This window comes from Erythranthe guttata, chromosome 11, assembly GCF_056151865.1.
Source record: "Erythranthe guttata isolate IM_541 chromosome 11, IM_541, whole genome shotgun sequence".
Lineage (NCBI taxonomy): Eukaryota > Viridiplantae > Streptophyta > Magnoliopsida > Lamiales > Phrymaceae > Erythranthe > Erythranthe guttata.
In genome coordinates this window covers 1,625,194-1,644,040 of record NC_142543.1, presented here as the reverse complement: position 1 = coordinate 1,644,040, position 18,847 = coordinate 1,625,194, and the positions used below count along the sequence as shown (strand labels likewise).

General features: G+C 37.6%; 4 protein-coding genes across 10 annotated transcripts; 2 read left to right on the top strand and 2 right to left on the bottom strand.

The window, feature by feature from the left end:
* Positions 1 to 135: 135 nt before the first annotated feature.
* SAP (Transducin/WD40 repeat-like superfamily protein) lies at positions 136 to 2,816 on the bottom strand. The gene is made up of 3 exons (XM_012985606.2): positions 2,483 to 2,816; positions 1,018 to 1,576; positions 136 to 878 (listed from the first exon to the last, which is right to left on the bottom strand). Exons 1-3 carry the CDS (start codon positions 2,705 to 2,707, stop codon positions 286 to 288), a joined length of 1,377 nt encoding a protein of 458 aa, XP_012841060.2. The 5' UTR covers positions 2,708 to 2,816; the 3' UTR covers positions 136 to 285.
* A 3,225-nt stretch (positions 2,817 to 6,041) lies between these two features.
* Positions 6,042 to 10,210, top strand: LOC105961428 (transmembrane 9 superfamily member 9). Its single transcript, XM_012985659.2, has 7 exons — positions 6,042 to 6,543; positions 7,680 to 7,844; positions 7,972 to 8,081; positions 8,168 to 8,273; positions 8,363 to 8,475; positions 8,555 to 8,705; positions 8,793 to 10,210. Exons 1-7 carry the CDS (start codon positions 6,433 to 6,435, stop codon positions 9,948 to 9,950), a joined length of 1,914 nt encoding a protein of 637 aa, XP_012841113.1. The 5' UTR covers positions 6,042 to 6,432; the 3' UTR covers positions 9,951 to 10,210.
* Positions 10,211 to 10,521: 311 nt separating this feature from the next.
* Positions 10,522 to 12,870, top strand: LOC105961381 (putative glucose-6-phosphate 1-epimerase). Its single transcript, XM_012985605.2, has 8 exons — positions 10,522 to 10,939; positions 11,095 to 11,169; positions 11,430 to 11,486; positions 11,611 to 11,780; positions 11,874 to 12,014; positions 12,105 to 12,207; positions 12,298 to 12,400; positions 12,506 to 12,870. The coding sequence occupies exons 1-8, from the start codon at positions 10,793 to 10,795 to the stop codon at positions 12,682 to 12,684; spliced, it is 975 nt and encodes a 324-aa protein (XP_012841059.1). The 5' UTR covers positions 10,522 to 10,792; the 3' UTR covers positions 12,685 to 12,870.
* A 1,141-nt stretch (positions 12,871 to 14,011) lies between these two features.
* On the bottom strand, positions 14,012 to 18,727 carry CNGC5 (cyclic nucleotide gated channel 5). Of its 7 annotated transcripts, none has more exons than XM_088825817.1 (9): positions 18,548 to 18,727; positions 18,219 to 18,273; positions 17,490 to 17,575; positions 16,611 to 17,196; positions 16,316 to 16,528; positions 15,910 to 16,217; positions 15,698 to 15,809; positions 15,348 to 15,584; positions 14,012 to 14,915 (listed from the first exon to the last, which is right to left on the bottom strand). In XM_088825817.1, the coding sequence occupies exons 3-9, from the start codon at positions 17,546 to 17,548 to the stop codon at positions 14,223 to 14,225; spliced, it is 2,208 nt and encodes a 735-aa protein (XP_088681943.1). In that variant the 5' UTR covers positions 17,549 to 17,575; positions 18,219 to 18,273; positions 18,548 to 18,727; the 3' UTR covers positions 14,012 to 14,222. The 7 variants fall into 7 exon arrangements, with proteins under 7 accessions (XP_088681943.1, XP_088681944.1, XP_012841109.1 ...); XM_088825818.1 differs by having other exon boundaries at positions 17,490 to 17,605; positions 18,219 to 18,271; positions 18,478 to 18,680; XM_012985655.2 differs by having other exon boundaries at positions 18,478 to 18,632.
* Between the last annotated feature and the right edge of the window lie 120 nt (positions 18,728 to 18,847).

The following is an 18,847-nucleotide window of genomic DNA, read 5'->3' as shown; positions in this document are numbered from 1 at the left end:
GGACCTGCCTGCTAATTACTCGGGAAAGCAAAAAGTCAACATTTGATCTTCCATAGGGGTCAAAGGTCAATTTACCCAAAAATAAATATTAAAAAAAAGAAAAAAAAAAAAAAGGAACCCACAACAACCTGTCCCTATCTAAAGGCAAAACTCATATTACAATCAAGAAAATGACAACTGCCTGAAACCCTAATCCCCAAATAGAATTTAGTCAAGAAATTGGTCCCAATTTTCCCTCCAAAATTGGAATACAAAGAGAAATTAAAAGATAAACCCTAAAATAAATTATTGAGCCCCAAAATCCCACAAATGTATAGTACCATCAGAAGAGCAAGCAGCCACATATCTTTCATCTGCAATTAGGGCATTGCAAATTCCAATTCCCTCTCTAAAACTATACAAATATTGACCATATAATTCTATCTCCCAAACCCTAATTATTCCCCCACCCCATATTACCCCAAACCCTCCATTCACACATCCCAACACCTCCCCTTGCGCTCCGGCGGCACCCCTCACGCTAAACCGACACACCTCCGCCAAGTCATCCACCCGGCGCACGGTGGCGCCGCCGCGCACGTCGGCCACAACCGCCGAAGCGTTGGCGGCGTCGAACGATCCCACCACCACTCCCCGCCGGAACTCCTCCTCCGCCAATACTACCCCTTGGTTCTGCAAGTCGAACGCCACCGCCCTGAGGCTTGTGCACGCTAGGGCGATTGTGCCACGGCCGGTCACCCGGACGCGGCCGATGAGATCGGTTAGTTCGGTTAGCAGATGCCACCCCATTACCGCTTCCGGATCGGTTAGTGTGCCGCCAACAAACACTAGCTCTTCCGTTTGTCCGTTCCATATGTGAAATGCGTGACCGGGAACACCTATATATACAACAAAAAAATAGAGAACATAAAAATCATATATACCGTTTTATACGATATGGTCGGATGTTGGTTCTTTCGTTATATATATATACTTATATATGCATACAACTTTTTTTCGGAGTTTGCAGAAAACCACCTGCGAAGAGGCCAACCCACCACTGATCGCCGCCGGCGAAATCAACTAGGGCACCATCGTTCACCACATCGCCCAAATGCGCTCTCCTCAGAGGTGCCGCCCCATCGCCGCCCACCACCGCAGTGTGAATGTCGCCGTCGAGGGTGGCAAACACAAGACGGGAGTCGGACAACACGATCCCGGAAACAGCGCTGGAGAATCGACCTAGGCGGTCGCGGTGCTGCGGGTAGAACGTGGAGATGTGGGCCCCGGTCGAGAGGCGGAAGAGGTGGACTGCCCCGTCGGAGAAGCCAGCAGCAATGTAGCGGCCGGAGAGCGCCAGGCGGCGGCACGATAAGCCGTCGTTGTTGTTATTGTTATTGTTATCCGTCGGTACGAAATGTAGGGTGGTGTACGTGTACCTCCGGGACCGGAAATTGCTGGCGGTCCGGTGGCGGTAGATGTACTCCTCCCGCCATGTGGGGCGGACGAGATCGTCGCCGCCGACCTTCCATATACGTTGCGTGAGGTTCCGCCACAGGAGATCAGAGCGTGATATCGCTTGCCACGTTGTAGAAACCTGTAATTGATTAATTAAATAATTAATTAAGAAATACATATTTCAAGCTAAAAAATAATATTCAAGAATTATAATTCAGACGAAAGTCAAATTGGCAATGCAAGTAAGAAGAAGACAGCCATCATATCTACTGTGACTGTATGTAACACAGAGAGAGAGATACACATATAGATACAACCACATATATACATACACATGAGAGAGAGAGAGAGAGAGAGAAAGTAGGCATGATCAGACTAGTTTTTATTCGACCTATACGATATACAGTATAGGTGTAGATAGAGTTGTAACGCTGTACTCAACCTCAATTTATCTCTCTCTCTCTCTCTCTACTGCTTGCAGCAAAAAATAAAAGAACTGACAGCTTTCTCTCTCTAGAAATGTGTTATCGAAAGAGTGATCAGAATGCAGAGAGGGGTGAAGAAGATAAGCCACGGCTGAACAGTAAAAAAAGTTCAGATAGATACAGACAACATCATAAAGGAAAACTTTAGTTCATAGCTATCTGAAATCTGACATCTCTTAAAGATTTTTTTTTCTTTTTTTTTTGTGTCTACTTTTTATGTGTATTTACAGATAAATAAAATCCAGAGGATAATGATGTAATATATTCTTTTTATTGCAAAGAATGGGAAAACTACCAAAGATTCACTTTTTAGATTTTCCAGTGCAAATTTTATATATTACATTTTTTTTTTAATTTGGTTAAAAAATTCAAAAATGGAGAATATAATGAATCACACACACAGCACACACAGTGAACGTGTGAAGTTTGTGTATTGCATAACAGTTATTTTTGTAAGGAGATTAAAGCAAAATATCATGGGATAAAAATATGTTAAGTATGCAACTGCATGTACTAGTGTGTGTGTGTGTGTGTGTGAGAGAGAGAGAGAGAGGGGTAACCTGAAAAATATTGAAAAGAGCATGGGCGGCGGCGAGGCGGCCGAGGGAGAGGGAAGCATCGACGGCGAGTTGGAAAGCGAGAGCTTCAAGAAAAGGCTCCGGCCAAACCTCATTGCTCCACCGAATCCTACTACGAGAAGATGATGGCCCTTGATCAAACTCGCCGGCGCCGCCGCGGGGTCCGGCTTCTTCTTCTTCGGAAGATGAAGATGATGAGGTTGACATTCAAGAGTACTCAAAAGTGTAACGGAAGATTTGGAGACAAAGAACAAAAAAACACAAGTATGGAAAGAGACGCCAACAAATATAAAATGAAGGGCCCCCAAATAGGGACGTGTTTGTGTGTGTGTGTGTTTTTTTCCAACTTTCAAGATTATGTAGACCGATGAGCAGAATTTAATTAATTAAATATTTGTTTTCTGTTATATTTAATTTTAACAATCAAAATTATTAATTGTAAATTCAGGATATTTAATTAAACCTATAAAAATTGCACGTTTGACAAGTCAATGTTTTTTTAAAAACTTTATAGTATTAAATTTAATGAATTTTGTGATGGTTCTAATTTTTTTAAGTGAGTATAAAATATGACAAATGTGAAAATTTTAGAACTTAATTTGAGGGTCAACGGTCAACATAGCTTGCCACTTGGACAAGTTTTGATGAAAAGCTGCTTGGACTTTAGTTTTGGCAGAACCCATTTGTTGGGAGAAAAAATATATATATATATATTATTGGGAATGTCCATGAATTTGTTTTATTTTATAAAATATGGGAATTTATTAAAAATAATTTAAGTACCCGATTTTTTGCTTGAGAAAAATCTTTAAAGGCTTATAATAATCATGTAAAATAAGTTTCTTTGTACAAACAAACATTTTATTTAGTTATTGTGTAATATTAGACATTAAAATTTCGAAAAATGAATAAAAAAAATGTAGTGCAAAATTAATTCTATTTATGGGCCGAATTTTGGATTGTAAAATTGGAATCCAGGATTATAATTTTTGAAAAGAAAACTGTGAAATTTGTAAATTTGGTTTATTTATGCACTCAACCCTCGTTTGGTTGCTACAATTAGACATGATTAATTAAATAATTTTGGACCGATAATTATGTATATAAAAATATAACTGTTATCTTGACTTTCATATGCGTGTTTAACCTTCTCAACTAATCTTATCCTGAGAATCAGACGACAAAGTATGATATATGTAATAATCGCGATATCTTGAAACGCAATTTTGGATAAATAATTGATTTAAAAAAAAATTAAAGTCGGACAGAAATTCAGACTGTAATGTATAGTGTTGCTTCCTATCGTTTTCATTTTTTTCTTTCTGAAAAACCGAAATTCAAGAAATAAAATCGTAATTGTAAATGAATAATGAATTCAAATTAAAATCATAATAGCAATGAATAATAAATAACGAATAATGAATATTGTTAGTACACAATATGCATATCCATGACAGAAAAAGAAAAAGAAAAAAATACAGCAACTGAACATCTTAAAGTTTCTGAGTTTTTAATATAACATTTATTAATTAATGAGTTGTCTAAAAATTGTGTAGGTGGCACATTAAATCTTGAAAAATCATCATTAATTCATAATTAATTAACACACTCACAGCTCTCTATTTATTGACTGTAGTTTCGTACTCCTTCCCCTTTTTTAACTGTGGGTTAAGTTGATGTGTGTGCATATAAATTAAGAACCATTGTAGATTAACACCTATTTTATAATTTAATTAGTAACATGTTCGATTGATGAGACTCGTTACTTAAATTCACTACTTGCTCGTTCAATTAACACTATAAAGTTTTCTTGACTAAATAATGTGCGCTAGCTAGTAATGCGTTCGGAATTCACTACTTGCTCGTTCAGTTAGCACTATAAGGTTCTATATTGACTAAATCATGGGCTAGTAATTCGTTCGGTTGACACTTGATCGAAAAGGTGTCTATAATAGAGAAACCCCCCTATTTTATGAGCCCTGAGATGAAGGGTTGGCTTGCGTACACGCAAATAAAAAATTTCCTGGAATTAAGAATTATTAAAAAAAGAAAAGGATTAATTAAGATAAAATAGAGAAAAAAAGCTGAAAAGGAAGCCCATAAATGCTGTGAAATTAATATTATTTTTCTTGGTTCTTTATTGACTGAAAAAATACAGTGGACCAAGAAAATGTGGCATGCTAAAGTCTAATCAAGTGATGGACACACTCTCTCTCTTCTCTCTCTCTCTACATATATGTTGTCAGAGAGAGAGAGAGAGAGAGAGAGAGAATATTGAATGTGTTCTGCTGCATGTATGTATATGTATATATATATATAAAAAAAGTGTGTTTGTTATATTAGAAACAAGAGCGAATGGGGCTAGCTAATTTAGATCAATACAAAGTACAAAATAAGTTGTCTGAATCTGACAAATCCCCACAAAAAGGAGTTTGTAATAAAATAAGAAAGAAAAAAAAGAAGAAAAGGGGGTCTCAGATCCAGGTGAGGCCTATATATACTAGCTATAAACATGTTTTTGTGCACACACAACAAACGGATTTTTTATTTTATATATTCATATATACTCTTTCAGATTCATTGGGTCCCATTTATTACAACCTCTTCCTACTTGGTTATAAATGCTTGTTGAACTAATTTCGGGCCGAGGCCCGTGAAGCCCGTTTTACTCCCGTGTCTGGGCCGGCCCGTGGCCCATGAAAACAGGGGGCAGGGTGGGTTGAGCCCGCAGGCCAGACATGCCGTCTTCAATGGGCCAGGTGGGCCATTTGTTCACCACGTAATTTACCCATATATTTTCCAAAAATTACATTTTGAATATTCAAAATGTGATTTTTGAAATATAATGATAAATTTCGAAAACTTCCTGAACTTAGGTTAAATTATAAACAATACCCTACCTATTTGTAACTATTCAAATTTCCCCGACATTCGTCTCCGTCTTACATTGACCCTCTTATGGTGTGATTTTACACGGAAATATTTTTTAGTCGAGGGATTATTTTCGAAAAATGCAGACTCTACTCCTGCAAACATGATATATTTTTATCCTACTTTTTAAAGATTAAAAATAACTTCTTCCTTCTCGCTCGCTCCGACACTAGCGGCGGCCCACCGCTCGCACACCTATGTAGTGTCGCCGCTAGTTCGCCAGAGCCTTTACGATTCTGTCGATGAAACGAACGGAGATGGCGAATTTAAGACACCGTGCAACAATTCAAAGAGTTCAAGTAAAAGTTTGGTAAAATAATTTTATCCAGGGGCAACATACAAAACACATGATAGTTTGGGGGCAAAGTGCCATTAACCCAATAATATATGGTTGATTTATTTAGCCCACCGCAATTGAAATCATTAATTTAGCCCACAGTCCAAAGCCATGTTTTCGTGGGCTTGATTATTTTTTAGCTTAGTCTAAATCCGTTGGGCCTTTTAATAAGCTTAATGGGCTATAGCTTATTAAAGCACACCACAACCACTATTTTCCTTTAAATTTTATTGCATTTAATAAAGTAGAGAAGAAGGAAAAGAAATCTAACTAGGACTAGTTGATTAATTAAGCTATCTCAGTCAATTAATGAATGATTATTTACTATTTAGTCCGCAATAACATCATCATCCATCTGATTATCACTGATCCCAATCCAACGGTCGAGATCTACTCATCTTCAAGCAAAAACTGTCAAACAACTTGATCCCTCAGTTGGATTTTTGCTTTACTTCCATTTTCCTCCTCGTTCCTTCCGTACTCTTCACTTTTCGACGCGCACACACAACATTTACACGCAAATATAGATGTATTAGAGAGAGAGAGAGAGAGAGAGAGAGAGAGAGAGAGAGAGAGGTTGGAGGGGATTCTGGTGTGGCGTCTGGATCTAGATCTTCGATCGGCGATTCTGTAGTGGTGAGTGTTGAGGTGGACTGGAGAAAAGATGGCCGCCGCCGGGATGAAGAATCAGGCGATTTTTGTGTCGCTTCTCCTCTTCATCAACGCCGCCCACTCATTCTACCTCCCCGGCGTCGCGCCACAAGATTTCCTCAAGGTAGTTTATATTGTCCAATCAATATTTTTCATTTCACTGTGAATCGAATGCATTAGTGTAGGATTTTATGTGTGTGTGTGTGTGTGTGTGTGTGAATAGTAAATATGCACATGTTCTTAATATTGCTGTAATTATGTTTAAACAAATAGATTTGGTGTAATCTGATTCAAAGTTGGAATTTAGACGTAAAATTAGTGTTAGGTATATTCTGGAATTTGAATTTTGTTAATTAAGGGCGTGTTAGTGTTAGATCTCTATTATTAGTGAGTGAATGAATCATGCTCTTAGTATTGCTGTAATTATGTGTAAACAAATACATTTGGTGTGATCTGATTCAATGTTGGAATTTAGACGTAAAATTAAGCAGATCGCTTTCGAACAGCTCTATAACAATGTGTCTTATTCATTTGGTTGTTTATATAGATTTCCAGAGACCTAGCATAAAATATTCTCGAACATTTTGTAGTTACTTCAGATAAAAACAACAATTCAGCAATGCCTTAAAGCTTAGTTAGCTCGTGGTGGTTGTTTTAAATTATCGAATATCCAAGCCATGTGCTAATGTTAGTAGTTGTTGACGATTCTTCTTTTTATGATTTTTTTCTTCGTAATTCTAATACATTTCATTCTTCATTGAATCTACGATTTATATTTATCTGAAACCTATGCCATAATTACAGTGTGGAGGATCTGCATTAGCTGGTCGATATTAAATGCTAGATCATAAAATATATTTTGTTTTAGAGGAACTTAGGGCTTAGGTCGTTTCATAGTAATGAAACATATGCAAAACTGAAACTGGCAGTTTTCAGAATCCTTCAATTCAACAGCCCTAATATACTCAAGAATCTTAACCGTAATGTTTCATGTAGGTATGTACGTGCAAATGCCTCCCGTGATAACTGAAGCTCAAACTTCTATGTGTAGTGCTAGATAATGTGAATAATAACGTTTCATAGTTGTAGTTGGTATATATATATATCAACCTATTCGTGCGCAAATATTTATTTCTGCAGCATGTTGCTCAACATTTATTTGTAGAATAATATATCATCTTTCTGTTACTTTCGCCTTTATGATGTAGTTGTTTTCCTCTGACGTGATTAGTCTAATTTGGCATTATTTTATTAATGCAGGGTGACCTTCTAAAGGTGAAAGTGAACAAACTAACCTCTGTAAAAACTCAACTTCCCTACTCCTATTATTCCCTTCCTTATTGCAAACCAGAGAAAATTGTGGATAGTGCTGAAAATCTTGGGGAAGTTCTTCGTGGTGATCGTATTGAGAACTCTCCATATGTGGTATGTCTTTCTTTTCGTCCGTCTTTTTTTTTTTTATTTTTTTTTATTTCTCCTTGCGTTCAGTCGATTCTCAAATCATGCATTACAAAAAACAAACTAACTTTTTATTGAATTTTGTTTCATGCAGTTTAAGATGCGAGAACCACAGATGTGCACTGTTGCTTGCCGTATTATACTTAATGCTAAAGAGGCAAAGGAATTTAAAGATAAGATTGATGATGAATATCGAGTAAATATGTAAGCCACATTGCTGAAGAATCTTATGCTATTCCAAAATCCAAATCATTCACGATAACCTTCTGTATTGATGGTTTCTGTAACAGGATTTTGGATAATCTCCCTCTAGTTGTGCCTATCAAAAGACTTGATATGGACTCCTTGATGTATCAGCATGGTTTCTTTGTTGGTCTGAAAGGACAGTACACTGGAGTAAGTAATAGATAAATTTGTTATTGAAAAAAGTCCCTTTTGCGGGCCCACTCAGATCTTGGTCTCTTACTTTTTACCTGAATTGCTAGAGCACAGATATGAAGTATTTTATCCAGAACCACTTGACATTTATCGTTAAGTACCATAAGGACGAAGAAACTGGTGCTGCAAGAATTGTGGGATTTGAAGTCAGCTCATTCAGGTAAAATATGGCGCTCGTGTGCAATAGATAATGTGCTTCAGATTTATCTTCTATTACAATCGATCTTTTTTTTTTTCAGTGTTAACCATAAATACGAGGGTGATTGGGATGATAAAACACGATTGACAACATGCGATCCACATGCAAAACGCACAGTAACTAGTTCCGATAATCCACTGGAAGTCGAAGATAAGAAGGAAATTATTTTCACGTACGATGTAGAGTTTCAGGTAATGAAATTTATATATTTAAAAAAAAATCCTCTCTTTTCTTTTCTTGATGTTGATTTCAACTTGCTCTGTTCTTCACCTTGGTAGGAAAGTGAAATCAAGTGGGCATCTAGATGGGACACTTATCTTTACATGCCTGACGATCAAATCCATTGGTTTTCAATCGTAAACTCTCTAATGATTGTACTTTTTCTCTCGGGAATGGTAGCCATGATTATGCTGCGAACACTCTACCGCGACATCTCAAAGTACAACCAATTGGAGACTCAAGAAGAAGCTCAAGAGGAAACTGGCTGGAAATTAGTCCACGGAGACGTTTTCCGGCCTCCAACAAACTCGAATCTGCTCTGTGTCTATGTCGGAACTGGAGTTCAATTTTTGGGGATGATACTAATCACCATGGTTTTCGCAGCACTCGGGTTCCTCTCCCCTTCTAACCGAGGCGGACTAATGACAGCTATGCTTCTGCTCTGGGTTTTCATGGGCGTTTTCGCTGGATATGCTTCTTCTCGTCTCTATAAAATGTTCAAAGGAACCGAATGGAAGAAAATCACTCTCCAAACGGCTTTTATGTTCCCCGGTATTCTCTTTGCTATTTTCTTCGTTTTAAATGCCTTAATTTGGGGGGAGGAATCCTCTGGTGCAGTCCCATTCGGTACCATGTTAGTATTGGTCCTCTTGTGGTTCGGAATTTCGGTACCGCTCGTTTTTGTGGGAAGTTATGTCGGTTTTAAGAAGCCAGCTATTGAAGATCCGGTGAAAACCAATAAAATCCCGAGGCAAATACCGGAGCAGGCTTGGTACATGAACCCTTTCTTCTCTGTACTAATCGGGGGCATACTTCCATTTGGTGCGGTATTTATCGAGCTGTTTTTTATTCTCACTTCGATATGGTTGAACCAGTTCTACTACATATTCGGTTTCCTATTTCTAGTGTTTGTGATCTTGATTGTGACGTGTGCGGAGATTACTGTTGTGCTGTGCTATTTCCAGCTCTGCAGTGAGGACTATTTGTGGTGGTGGAGATCTTATTTGACTTCTGGTTCTTCGGCTTTTTACCTCTTCCTTTACGCGGCGTTTTATTTCTTCACGAAGCTGGATATAACAAAACCTGTTTCGGGTGCTCTTTATTTCGGGTATATGTTGATTGGTTCGTTTGGTTTCTTTGTGCTGACCGGTACGATTGGTTTCTATGCCTGTTTCTGGTTCACGAGGCTCATCTATTCGTCTGTAAAGATTGATTAAATAGGTCCTTTAGAAACTAAAAAAAAAAGCAAAAAAAGCGTAGTGTAATACTTGTCGAAAGTTGGATTCTAGTACTTTGCCTTTTCGTTTAGCCTGATAACCGGGTTAGGCCATAGATTCATTACAAGTGATTAATAGTAGTTTGTCATTCATATTTCATACTGGATGGCCTTTTTTGAGTCTTTATGTAATATTTGTTATTCTCTGTTATTACTTGTTAAAAACATTTATAAAGACATTTTTGGTGGATTTTGAAGCAATCATTTGTCCTCTAGTAGAAGAACTTGTTGCTGAATCACATATAATTTTGACAATATCAAGAAAATATTCTTCTAAAATTGAAGAAAAGCTACGATCGAAATTGACGGATATCGGAAATCTCATTACGACGAGTTCGCATATTAGTCAATGACGATACCAGGGGTGGCCATGGCCCCCCCATTTTACCTCACTATAATTAATTTATACATTTAAAAAGAAAAAAATAATTTCCTCTCCATTTGTTTTTATCTCTGAAATTAAAGCCAACAATCATAGACAAAATAAATAGAATGATAAGTATTTGCTCTTCATTGAATAATATTTTTTGGTTCTAAAACTTATATTTTTTAGCATAATTTATGTTATTTTAATTAAAAGTAAATAATTTTTTTTTTGCTGTTGGTATAAATTGAAACCAACAGTAAAAAAAAAGTCTGAAGAAGGCGGAAAAACACCATTTTCAATTTTCTAATCTGTAGCAGTTACATAATCATCCGAGTGCTTCTTCCTCCACACACACACACACACACACACACACACACACACACACAGTCTGTGTGATTGCGCAATTGGCAGTGAACATGTCAGAGGAAAGTCTGGAAACGGTATCTCCGTTCACGGCTCCTCCGCCGCCGGTGCAGCAGAGGCCTACGTGTAAAGCCGCTGTCCGAGCCGACCGCGGCGGCCCTTACATCATTCTCCGTCAACCTAATGGCTACTCCGCCGAGGTATATATATTTTCATTCTCAGACGTTCAAGTTTCCCCATTTTGCTCCGGCGTAATTGATTAACGCAGAATAATTTGAATTGTTTTTTTAGTAATTACGGAAATGGCGCGGACTTAGGGTTTCACCGTTTCGATTGTGATTTGATCCATTTGTAGATTCTGATTTATGGAGCTCAAGTAATATCGTGGAAGAATGAACGCCAACAAGAGTTGCTTTTTCTCAGTAAAAAGGTACTTTAATTCCTCTGATTTAATTACCAGTGGTTTAATTTAATTTTCTGTTCAATATGTTAATTATTTCCCGAATTAATACATTATGTTATTAACTAGTGTTGAGATGACATTCCGTAATCAAACAAGATGTTTAATTAATCAAAGTGTGGTTTAATCATGATTCAGTATTTTACTTTCCTTACTTGAACGGTCGAACACGATGTTCTCTTCTTTAGTACTGTCGTAAATAATAATGAATAACATATTTTAATTTTCAGGCCGTTTACAGACCTCCACACCCGATTCGTGGAGGCATCCCAATTTGCTTCCCAAAGGTTAATTTGCTTCTTTCATTTGTTTTTGATTCCATTTGCCTAGTTGCGTTTATTCGGTCTCATATATGTATATTGATTTATTAGAAGAGAATAAAATGTTGTATAATTAATCATGCACGATAAGTTTTTCGGCAAAGAAAACATGGATAAGCATGGATTTGCCAGAATCAGATTATGGCAAACCGAGACTTTGGCAGATGATGCAGTTTTTCCCCTTCCAACACCCGATAATGCGTACGTTGATTTCGTTCTCAATCATATGCCCCGCGACTTCCCAGACTGGCCTAATCATAGGTACTTTACAATCAATCTTTTAATTAATTGTGATATGTATACTACCATATCAAAATCGAAATTATATCATTCGTGTTTTAATTAATGTTGCAGATTTGAACTCCGTTTACGTGTTATCCTGGGACCCACCGGAGATCTGACTATGACATCTCGTGTAAAAAATGTCAACACTAATGGGGAGCCTTTCACATTCAAATTTGCCTATCACACCTACTTCTCGGTCTCAAATATCCGGTAATACTAATGACATTTATTATATTAATGTTTTTTTTAATTAATATTTGAAACAGTGAATTAACTAACTTGATTAATCCCTTTTTCCAGTGCAACTCAGATTGAAGGATTGCAGACGTTGGATTATCTGGACTATCTGGAGGACCACGAGCAATTAACTGACGAGGCTGATGCAATCACATTCGAAGACGAAGTATATACACACACATAAAGATGGATTTTTACCTAAGTTTAATTAATTATGTTTGTGTAATTAATTAGCTATATATAATTTCCGTTTTAGTTGGACAGGGTATATCTGAACACTCCTGACGATATCTTTGTTACGGACCGTGAGCTTAGAAGAACTATTACCATTCATAAAGATGCTAGTCTTCCTGAAATTGGTAAGGTTTTTATATATATACTTCATAGTGTCGTATTTATATGCAACGAATTATTTAATAAAACGTGCGTTGATAATATTTTTTTTTTATTTTTTTATTTTGTAGTTGTGTGGAATCCATGGGACATTGAGGCAAGGGATATGGATGATTTAGGAGATGAAGAGTATAGGGAGTTTGTTTGTGTTGAGGCAGCTGCTATGGAGAGTGAAATCACGTTGAATCCGAACGAAGAGTGGACCGGGACTCAGCGCCTTTCCGTCGAGGAATATATTGATTTGATTTGATGAAATATTCACTGCAGTTTGTTACTTTGCAGTTTCTTTGGCTACTAGTTTCTGATTCTTGAGTTTAGCTTATATGTTGATGTATGTATAGTCACTGGCGCGGATTGTGTGTGATCACAAATTTACTTCGTCGAGGGTATTTCGGTCATATCATGTCCGATTTTAAATAAAAAAAGTTGAACTAAATCGACAGATTTGTGTCTTGTTTGTATTGAGGTTGTTTGCAAAGAATTACCTTGTCATTAGGGGTGAACACGGGCGGGTTTGAACCAAAAAGTTAACCCGACCCGACATAGGCCAGGTTTACAACGTGGCGAACCGCACCTGCCTAGTTATGATTACAAACTGCTCGGTTCGGGTCCTTTGATCCATTTTTAGGGGTAGTTTGCTAAAAAAAAGATGAATTATGGATGGGTTTTGCTAACACAAATAACATGAGGACTGTTTTAATAATTAGAGTAAATATAGGGGTGCCGAATGCAATAAAGGCTATTTCACATATGGGAGTCCGGGCCACCTCATATGAATGTAAACACACTATTTCCTTAATTTGGGTCGGATCCACAAATTTTAATCATAATACTCCAAAATGGATCGGATCTTTTATTGGGGGTTTAAAGCCAAATCTAAACTCTGGCCCACTTCAAAAACATTTTTTTCACCTCATTTTTTTTTTAAATTAACTAAATCAGAGAATACGGGGGTACTGTGGTAATTTCGCGGCTGGAAAGTGTTGTATGCCTCTGCTGTATCTATCGATTTCAGTTGGAGCGAAAACGAGATTCTGTTAAGAGTATAAATTTGAAACCAACAGTAGGAAAAAAAAAGGTGTGAAGAAGGCGGAAAACACCATCTTCAAATTTCTGATCTGCAGCAGTTACATAATCACCCGAGTGCTTCTTCTTCTTCCATCTATTTGTAGATTCTGTTTTATGGAGGTCAAGTAATATCGCGGAAGAATGAACGCCGAGAAGAGTTGCTTTTTCTGAGTAAAGAGTACTTTAATTTCTCTGATTTAACTACCAGTGGTTTAATTTAAGAAGTTGCTGTGATTCATAGTACACACATGTAGTTTTCGATAAGACGTAATGCAGCTTCCTATGCAACAGAGAAATGCTTGCTGTACTAGTTTCTGATTTTTCAATGTGGTTTGATATATACGAACAAGCTCATCGGTTTATTTTAGGTGAACTTCGCGTTTCGGGTATATATATATAGATTTCACCGTGCACGGGTATATGTGTTAAAATGCAGTTTCTTCGTAGTTCTGTTCATAGATCATTCATGATTCAACCTAATATACAAATACAGCAGTACAGAGAGAGAGTTTTATCTTTACATAGTTGCTCCAAAAAAAAAAAAAAACAAACCAGTAAATATTAGTTACAGATACAATTATCCTGTCATACTCTCACAAACACAACATCACTCCAGTATTTTACAAATCTTCCAACCCTCACTAGTAATCTCCTAAACAATCAATTCAGGAAACATCCAAAAAATAAAAAAGAGAAACCCGAGTTAGAAAACGATAAGATTTAATCAGCGTCGGCAGTAAAATCAGGCTCCGGAGGCTTCTGCAGTTTAACCAGCTCGCGCGTAATCTTGAGATTCCGATTCCTATGCACTCCCCTCAGAGCATTCGCCGCAAACCTAGACACCAGAAAAGTGGCACCAATACTATATGAACCGGTGGCGTCAGCGGGCCCCGCCAACAACCCTTCCGCCTCCTCCTCCTCTTTCCTCTTCATCTCGATCACTTTCCTCTTCGAGTACCGCCGCCATGCCGCCTGAATAAAGCAGGCCGCCCAAGTCCGCCACTGCTGCGAGTAGAAACGGAAGGTGTGCTGCACCTGCCTGCTGTGCAGCCGCCTGAATTGACTTGCCACAAATTTCAGTTCATCAGCTGTTAGTGCAAAAGCTTCCACCTCGGTCAGTGCCTTCACTGTTCTTGTTGAAGAAGGCAAATTAGATCCGGATTTCGGATCGAGGGCCCACGTAAGAAGCTCCTCACCACAGAAATCTCCTTCTTTGAGTAAACTGCGGTTGAAAAATCCGCTTCTTCCACCGTCGGTTGTCACACTTTCTAGACGACCACGTATGAGAAATATCATTTCGTCTACTGGATCTCCCTCTCGCACAATGTAAGTGTTTTCGGTGTAGAGGCAAGGCTTTAGCCTCTCGCAAATTGCGTCCAATAATCTCTCGTCCATGTTCTCGAATAGAGGGACCTGCCAGAAATTGGTGATGTTGAAATCTCAAATAGTAATACAAAGTGGTTCATGGATTTCAAAATGAAGAAAATGAAAATGCAAAAGCAAATGAAAACAAAGAAGTGAAAAGGTCTAGCATTGTTTCGTTCCCAATTTTTACGTGTAGTTTTCTTCAATTTTTTTTGAAGAAAATGTATTTTCAATGTTTTCGTCACAAAAACTTTTCACCTTTTTTTCCCCAAATCATTTTACCTAGTATTTTACCTCGTAACCAAATAGGAAATCGATTTTACCTATTTCCTTGATCCAAACAGAGCCTCTATAAAAATATTATGTTTATGAGTAGCAGGGGGGCACGACCTCCCCGAGTAGACGCATTCAATTGTTTACGAAGGCATAAACAGGAAAAAAATATATTGCAAATTTTGGATAAGTGATTGAATATTTTACCCTCTTGACCAAAGCCAGACAGAGATGACGTTTGATGTCTCTTCTGAGATCCTTGGGCAGGCTCTCAACCAAGCTTTGTTCATCGACTCCACGTGTTTCTAACCACTTGTACTGATCATACCGCCTGACACGGTCTCTCAAATCCGGAGGGAGCAACCGATGGTGCATCCATTGCTCCGAGTCACGCCTTTTGACTCTCATCTCTTCAAGTCGAATAGTGAGTGATTGAAGGTATGTCTGTGGGAATAGCAAAACACCCCAAAAAAAATCAAAATTAAAAATTAAAAACAACTACAAACAAAAATGTATTTGATTATGATGCCCAACTAATGCCAAGAATCCTATGTCACCTGCATATTTCCAATCAAGAGCGCAAAGAGAATGAGTCCGAAGATGGCAAGTGCAATGCTGAATATCGACTCTCCAGGGTAAGTACTGGTTTGGAGTCCTTGCCCAAGTGTACTGCACAAACGAGAAGCGATATATATATAAAAAAATATTACTAAAGCTTGAGGTTAAATTAGTATGCGCGTGGTTAGCTGATGTATAGAAGTCTGTTTACCTCAAATTCTGCAGGCCCCACCACAGACAGTAACAATATTTGGACAAGAACTTTCTGGACGAAACAATCTCCGCCGCCAAAGCCTGCCGGAATATTCCAAAATCAAACGGCGGGTTGTTCTGATCATCCACAGGGCAAGCCGTGCTTAAAACCGAGTCACTAATATTGCTCCAGATATCATAATCATTCATATTTTGATTCCCACAGTATAAAAAACCTGTGACGCATTTTCCACTCCGTTTACAAGCTCTCTGCCAGCATGTATCATTACGCTCCACAGATAACAAGTACCAAAATGCCCCTACTATCTGAAACAAAAAGATGTATAGAAATGGGGTTTGATGAAATTTTGTATCATGAAAAAAGCAGCAGCAAAACCAATATAATAATATAAATGCAAGCTTACATGACTGGCAAGCATGTACAGTAGCAAATAGGACACTGCACCAGCCCATGCAGTTTCGGCAAAGACACCAGAAGTTCTTTTCAGTTCCGAAGTTAGAGGCATAATTCGAGCAAATCTCGGGATGTACTGAAGTAAAATGATAAAAAACAATGCTTGTTTTGTAGTCAGTACATCTGACCCTTTTGACCTCTGCAGAAATCTCCAGACAATAATCTGCATAAATCCAAAACACTATACAGTTAGAAAACAAGTATTTAATAAAGAACATATGATGTGACCACATAATATCTCAAACCTGTGGAAGGGGAAGAACCGCAAGGAAATCAATGATAAAATAGTACTTCAAGTAACGTTTAGCAATCTGTGCAGGATCTATCACAAGCTCGCCTCTTCCAAATACACGAGATGACGGGGCGATATAAGCGGTTCGGAATTGGAGAGCCATGTGGATAAGATAGAAAGCATCGACAATTGTACGCAGAGTTGTAGCAGTGATAGCCAACTTTCTATCTATGTCTAGGCAATTCGAGGACTTGTTAAAAACCGGAAGAAAGAAAAACAGCGGGTCCACAGATACTGCCAGAATACACGACATCACAAAAAGCTTGTTCCATAGTGTAAGAAGTTTGTCTTGAGGGTCAAATATCTTCTTCTCGGACACTTTTAGGTCTTCCGGAAACACGGCTGGGGAGACACCAAATCCTAGGGACCGGCCGATGGATTTTAATCCTTGAGAACCTTTCCTCATACCTGTCTTAAAGGATTTTGTTGGAGTATGAGTTGTGTGAGTACCACGTCCTAAACCGTCAATAGTGAAGCCACATTTATTTGTTGCCACTGAAGCTGATGGGGATGACAGTCTTGAATCCAGGTCATCCAACCTTTATTACAAAAATCCCTCATTAAAAATAAATTAAAGAAAAGGAAAAAGAAAAAGAAACATCTAATACTTGTTCATCAAATGCAGGTATGCAGTAACCAATAATGCAGCAATTAGGGATTCCGATTTTAATTAAGTCTCACTTATTTGGGGTTAGCATCTTTATTGATTTTCAGGACATATTAAAAGCAATGTAACTTCTTTCTCCTTCAAGTAATCTGCCTAATAAAGTTAGCAGCAGGACAAAAAAAGTTCTATTTTCTAACATTTAAGAAAAAAAAAATAATGGGATACCTTACAAATTTGTCCCGTTGCCCAGCGATATATGGAGTCTTTGGACCGCAATCAAACATTATGTGTGATTAACGTAACTCCTTCAACTGCACGCAAAAGAGGAAAGTTTCAACAGTCTGCAAGAAAGTAATACATGCTGAACAATTTCAGATTGTCTTTTAGGAAAAAAAAAAGGTTTTCATTCTTCAACATTTAAAAGCAATTCGCTATGCACGAACTGAACTAAGAGCAAACATAAATGAATGTTGTGAAAACCCTAAAACCTTCTACCGTCATAATCAAGATCATAAAACCCGAGGCCCGTAAAGATCATCTGAATTCAATTATTACAAGTCTAAAACCTCTAAAAGTCACTTCAAGATCCAAAAGCAAAAAATACGATACTCCACCACCAATAATTTTTTTTATTCAAAGTTCCTAGTATACAAAAAGATCCATCTAAAATTCTCCAAAATCCCGCACAACCAGAATTACGAACATGGAGGAAACTAAAGCCGCAGATATGCAAAAAACCCCCAAAATCCAGAGTTCCCCAATTGAACTCAGATTACCAATCTTCAAGGTCAAGCTACAACAACTCCAAAAATCTCATCAAAATCGTCACCAACAAACTTATTATATCCCTTAATCCCTACAGATATACCTTATAGCTGCACTATCCCATCAATAATCACGATTAACCACAAAAAAAAGGGTAAAATTGGTCAACTAATTATATTTTCAATTTACCTCAAAAAATGCATCCCGTGACGATTTACTGCAGCAGTGATCTTTCTTCTTCTCTCTGAATCAAAAAAAAAAAAAAGGTTTACATAAATACTGGAGCTAATCAAAGCTTCGAGATAATGCAAAAGCACAACCGTAGAATAGCAATCAGAGGAGAAAAGGCATCTAAATTCTGAGTGGTAATTTAAGTCGGAGATATATGAATAAAAAGTATAATTCAGATGCAGAATAGGTAAAAGCTAGATCAAAGGGATGGACTTACAGCAGAAATTCGCAGATATTAAGTCATGAAATTCCAGTAGAGAGAGAAAGAGAGAGGAGAGAGAAATGACCTGTTCAAGCTTGAAGAAGAACTCAAGTCAATTTTTATCTATACCGAAGTGGGGGAGCACAATTTCCTAAATGACCGATGTACCCCTATCTATTTCTATTTCTCCTACCAACAATATATTTTACAATTAATACATTTCATACCATCTATTTTTAAGTTATTAAAAACCAAAATTAATTCTAAAATGTTTGACGTGTTAACGTAGTCACATTTGTTGGACTCACTACTATTATTATTATTTTATTTTTTTCATTTATTTAATTAACCACTACCATGTAAAAAAGTGAATCGACACTCTCCA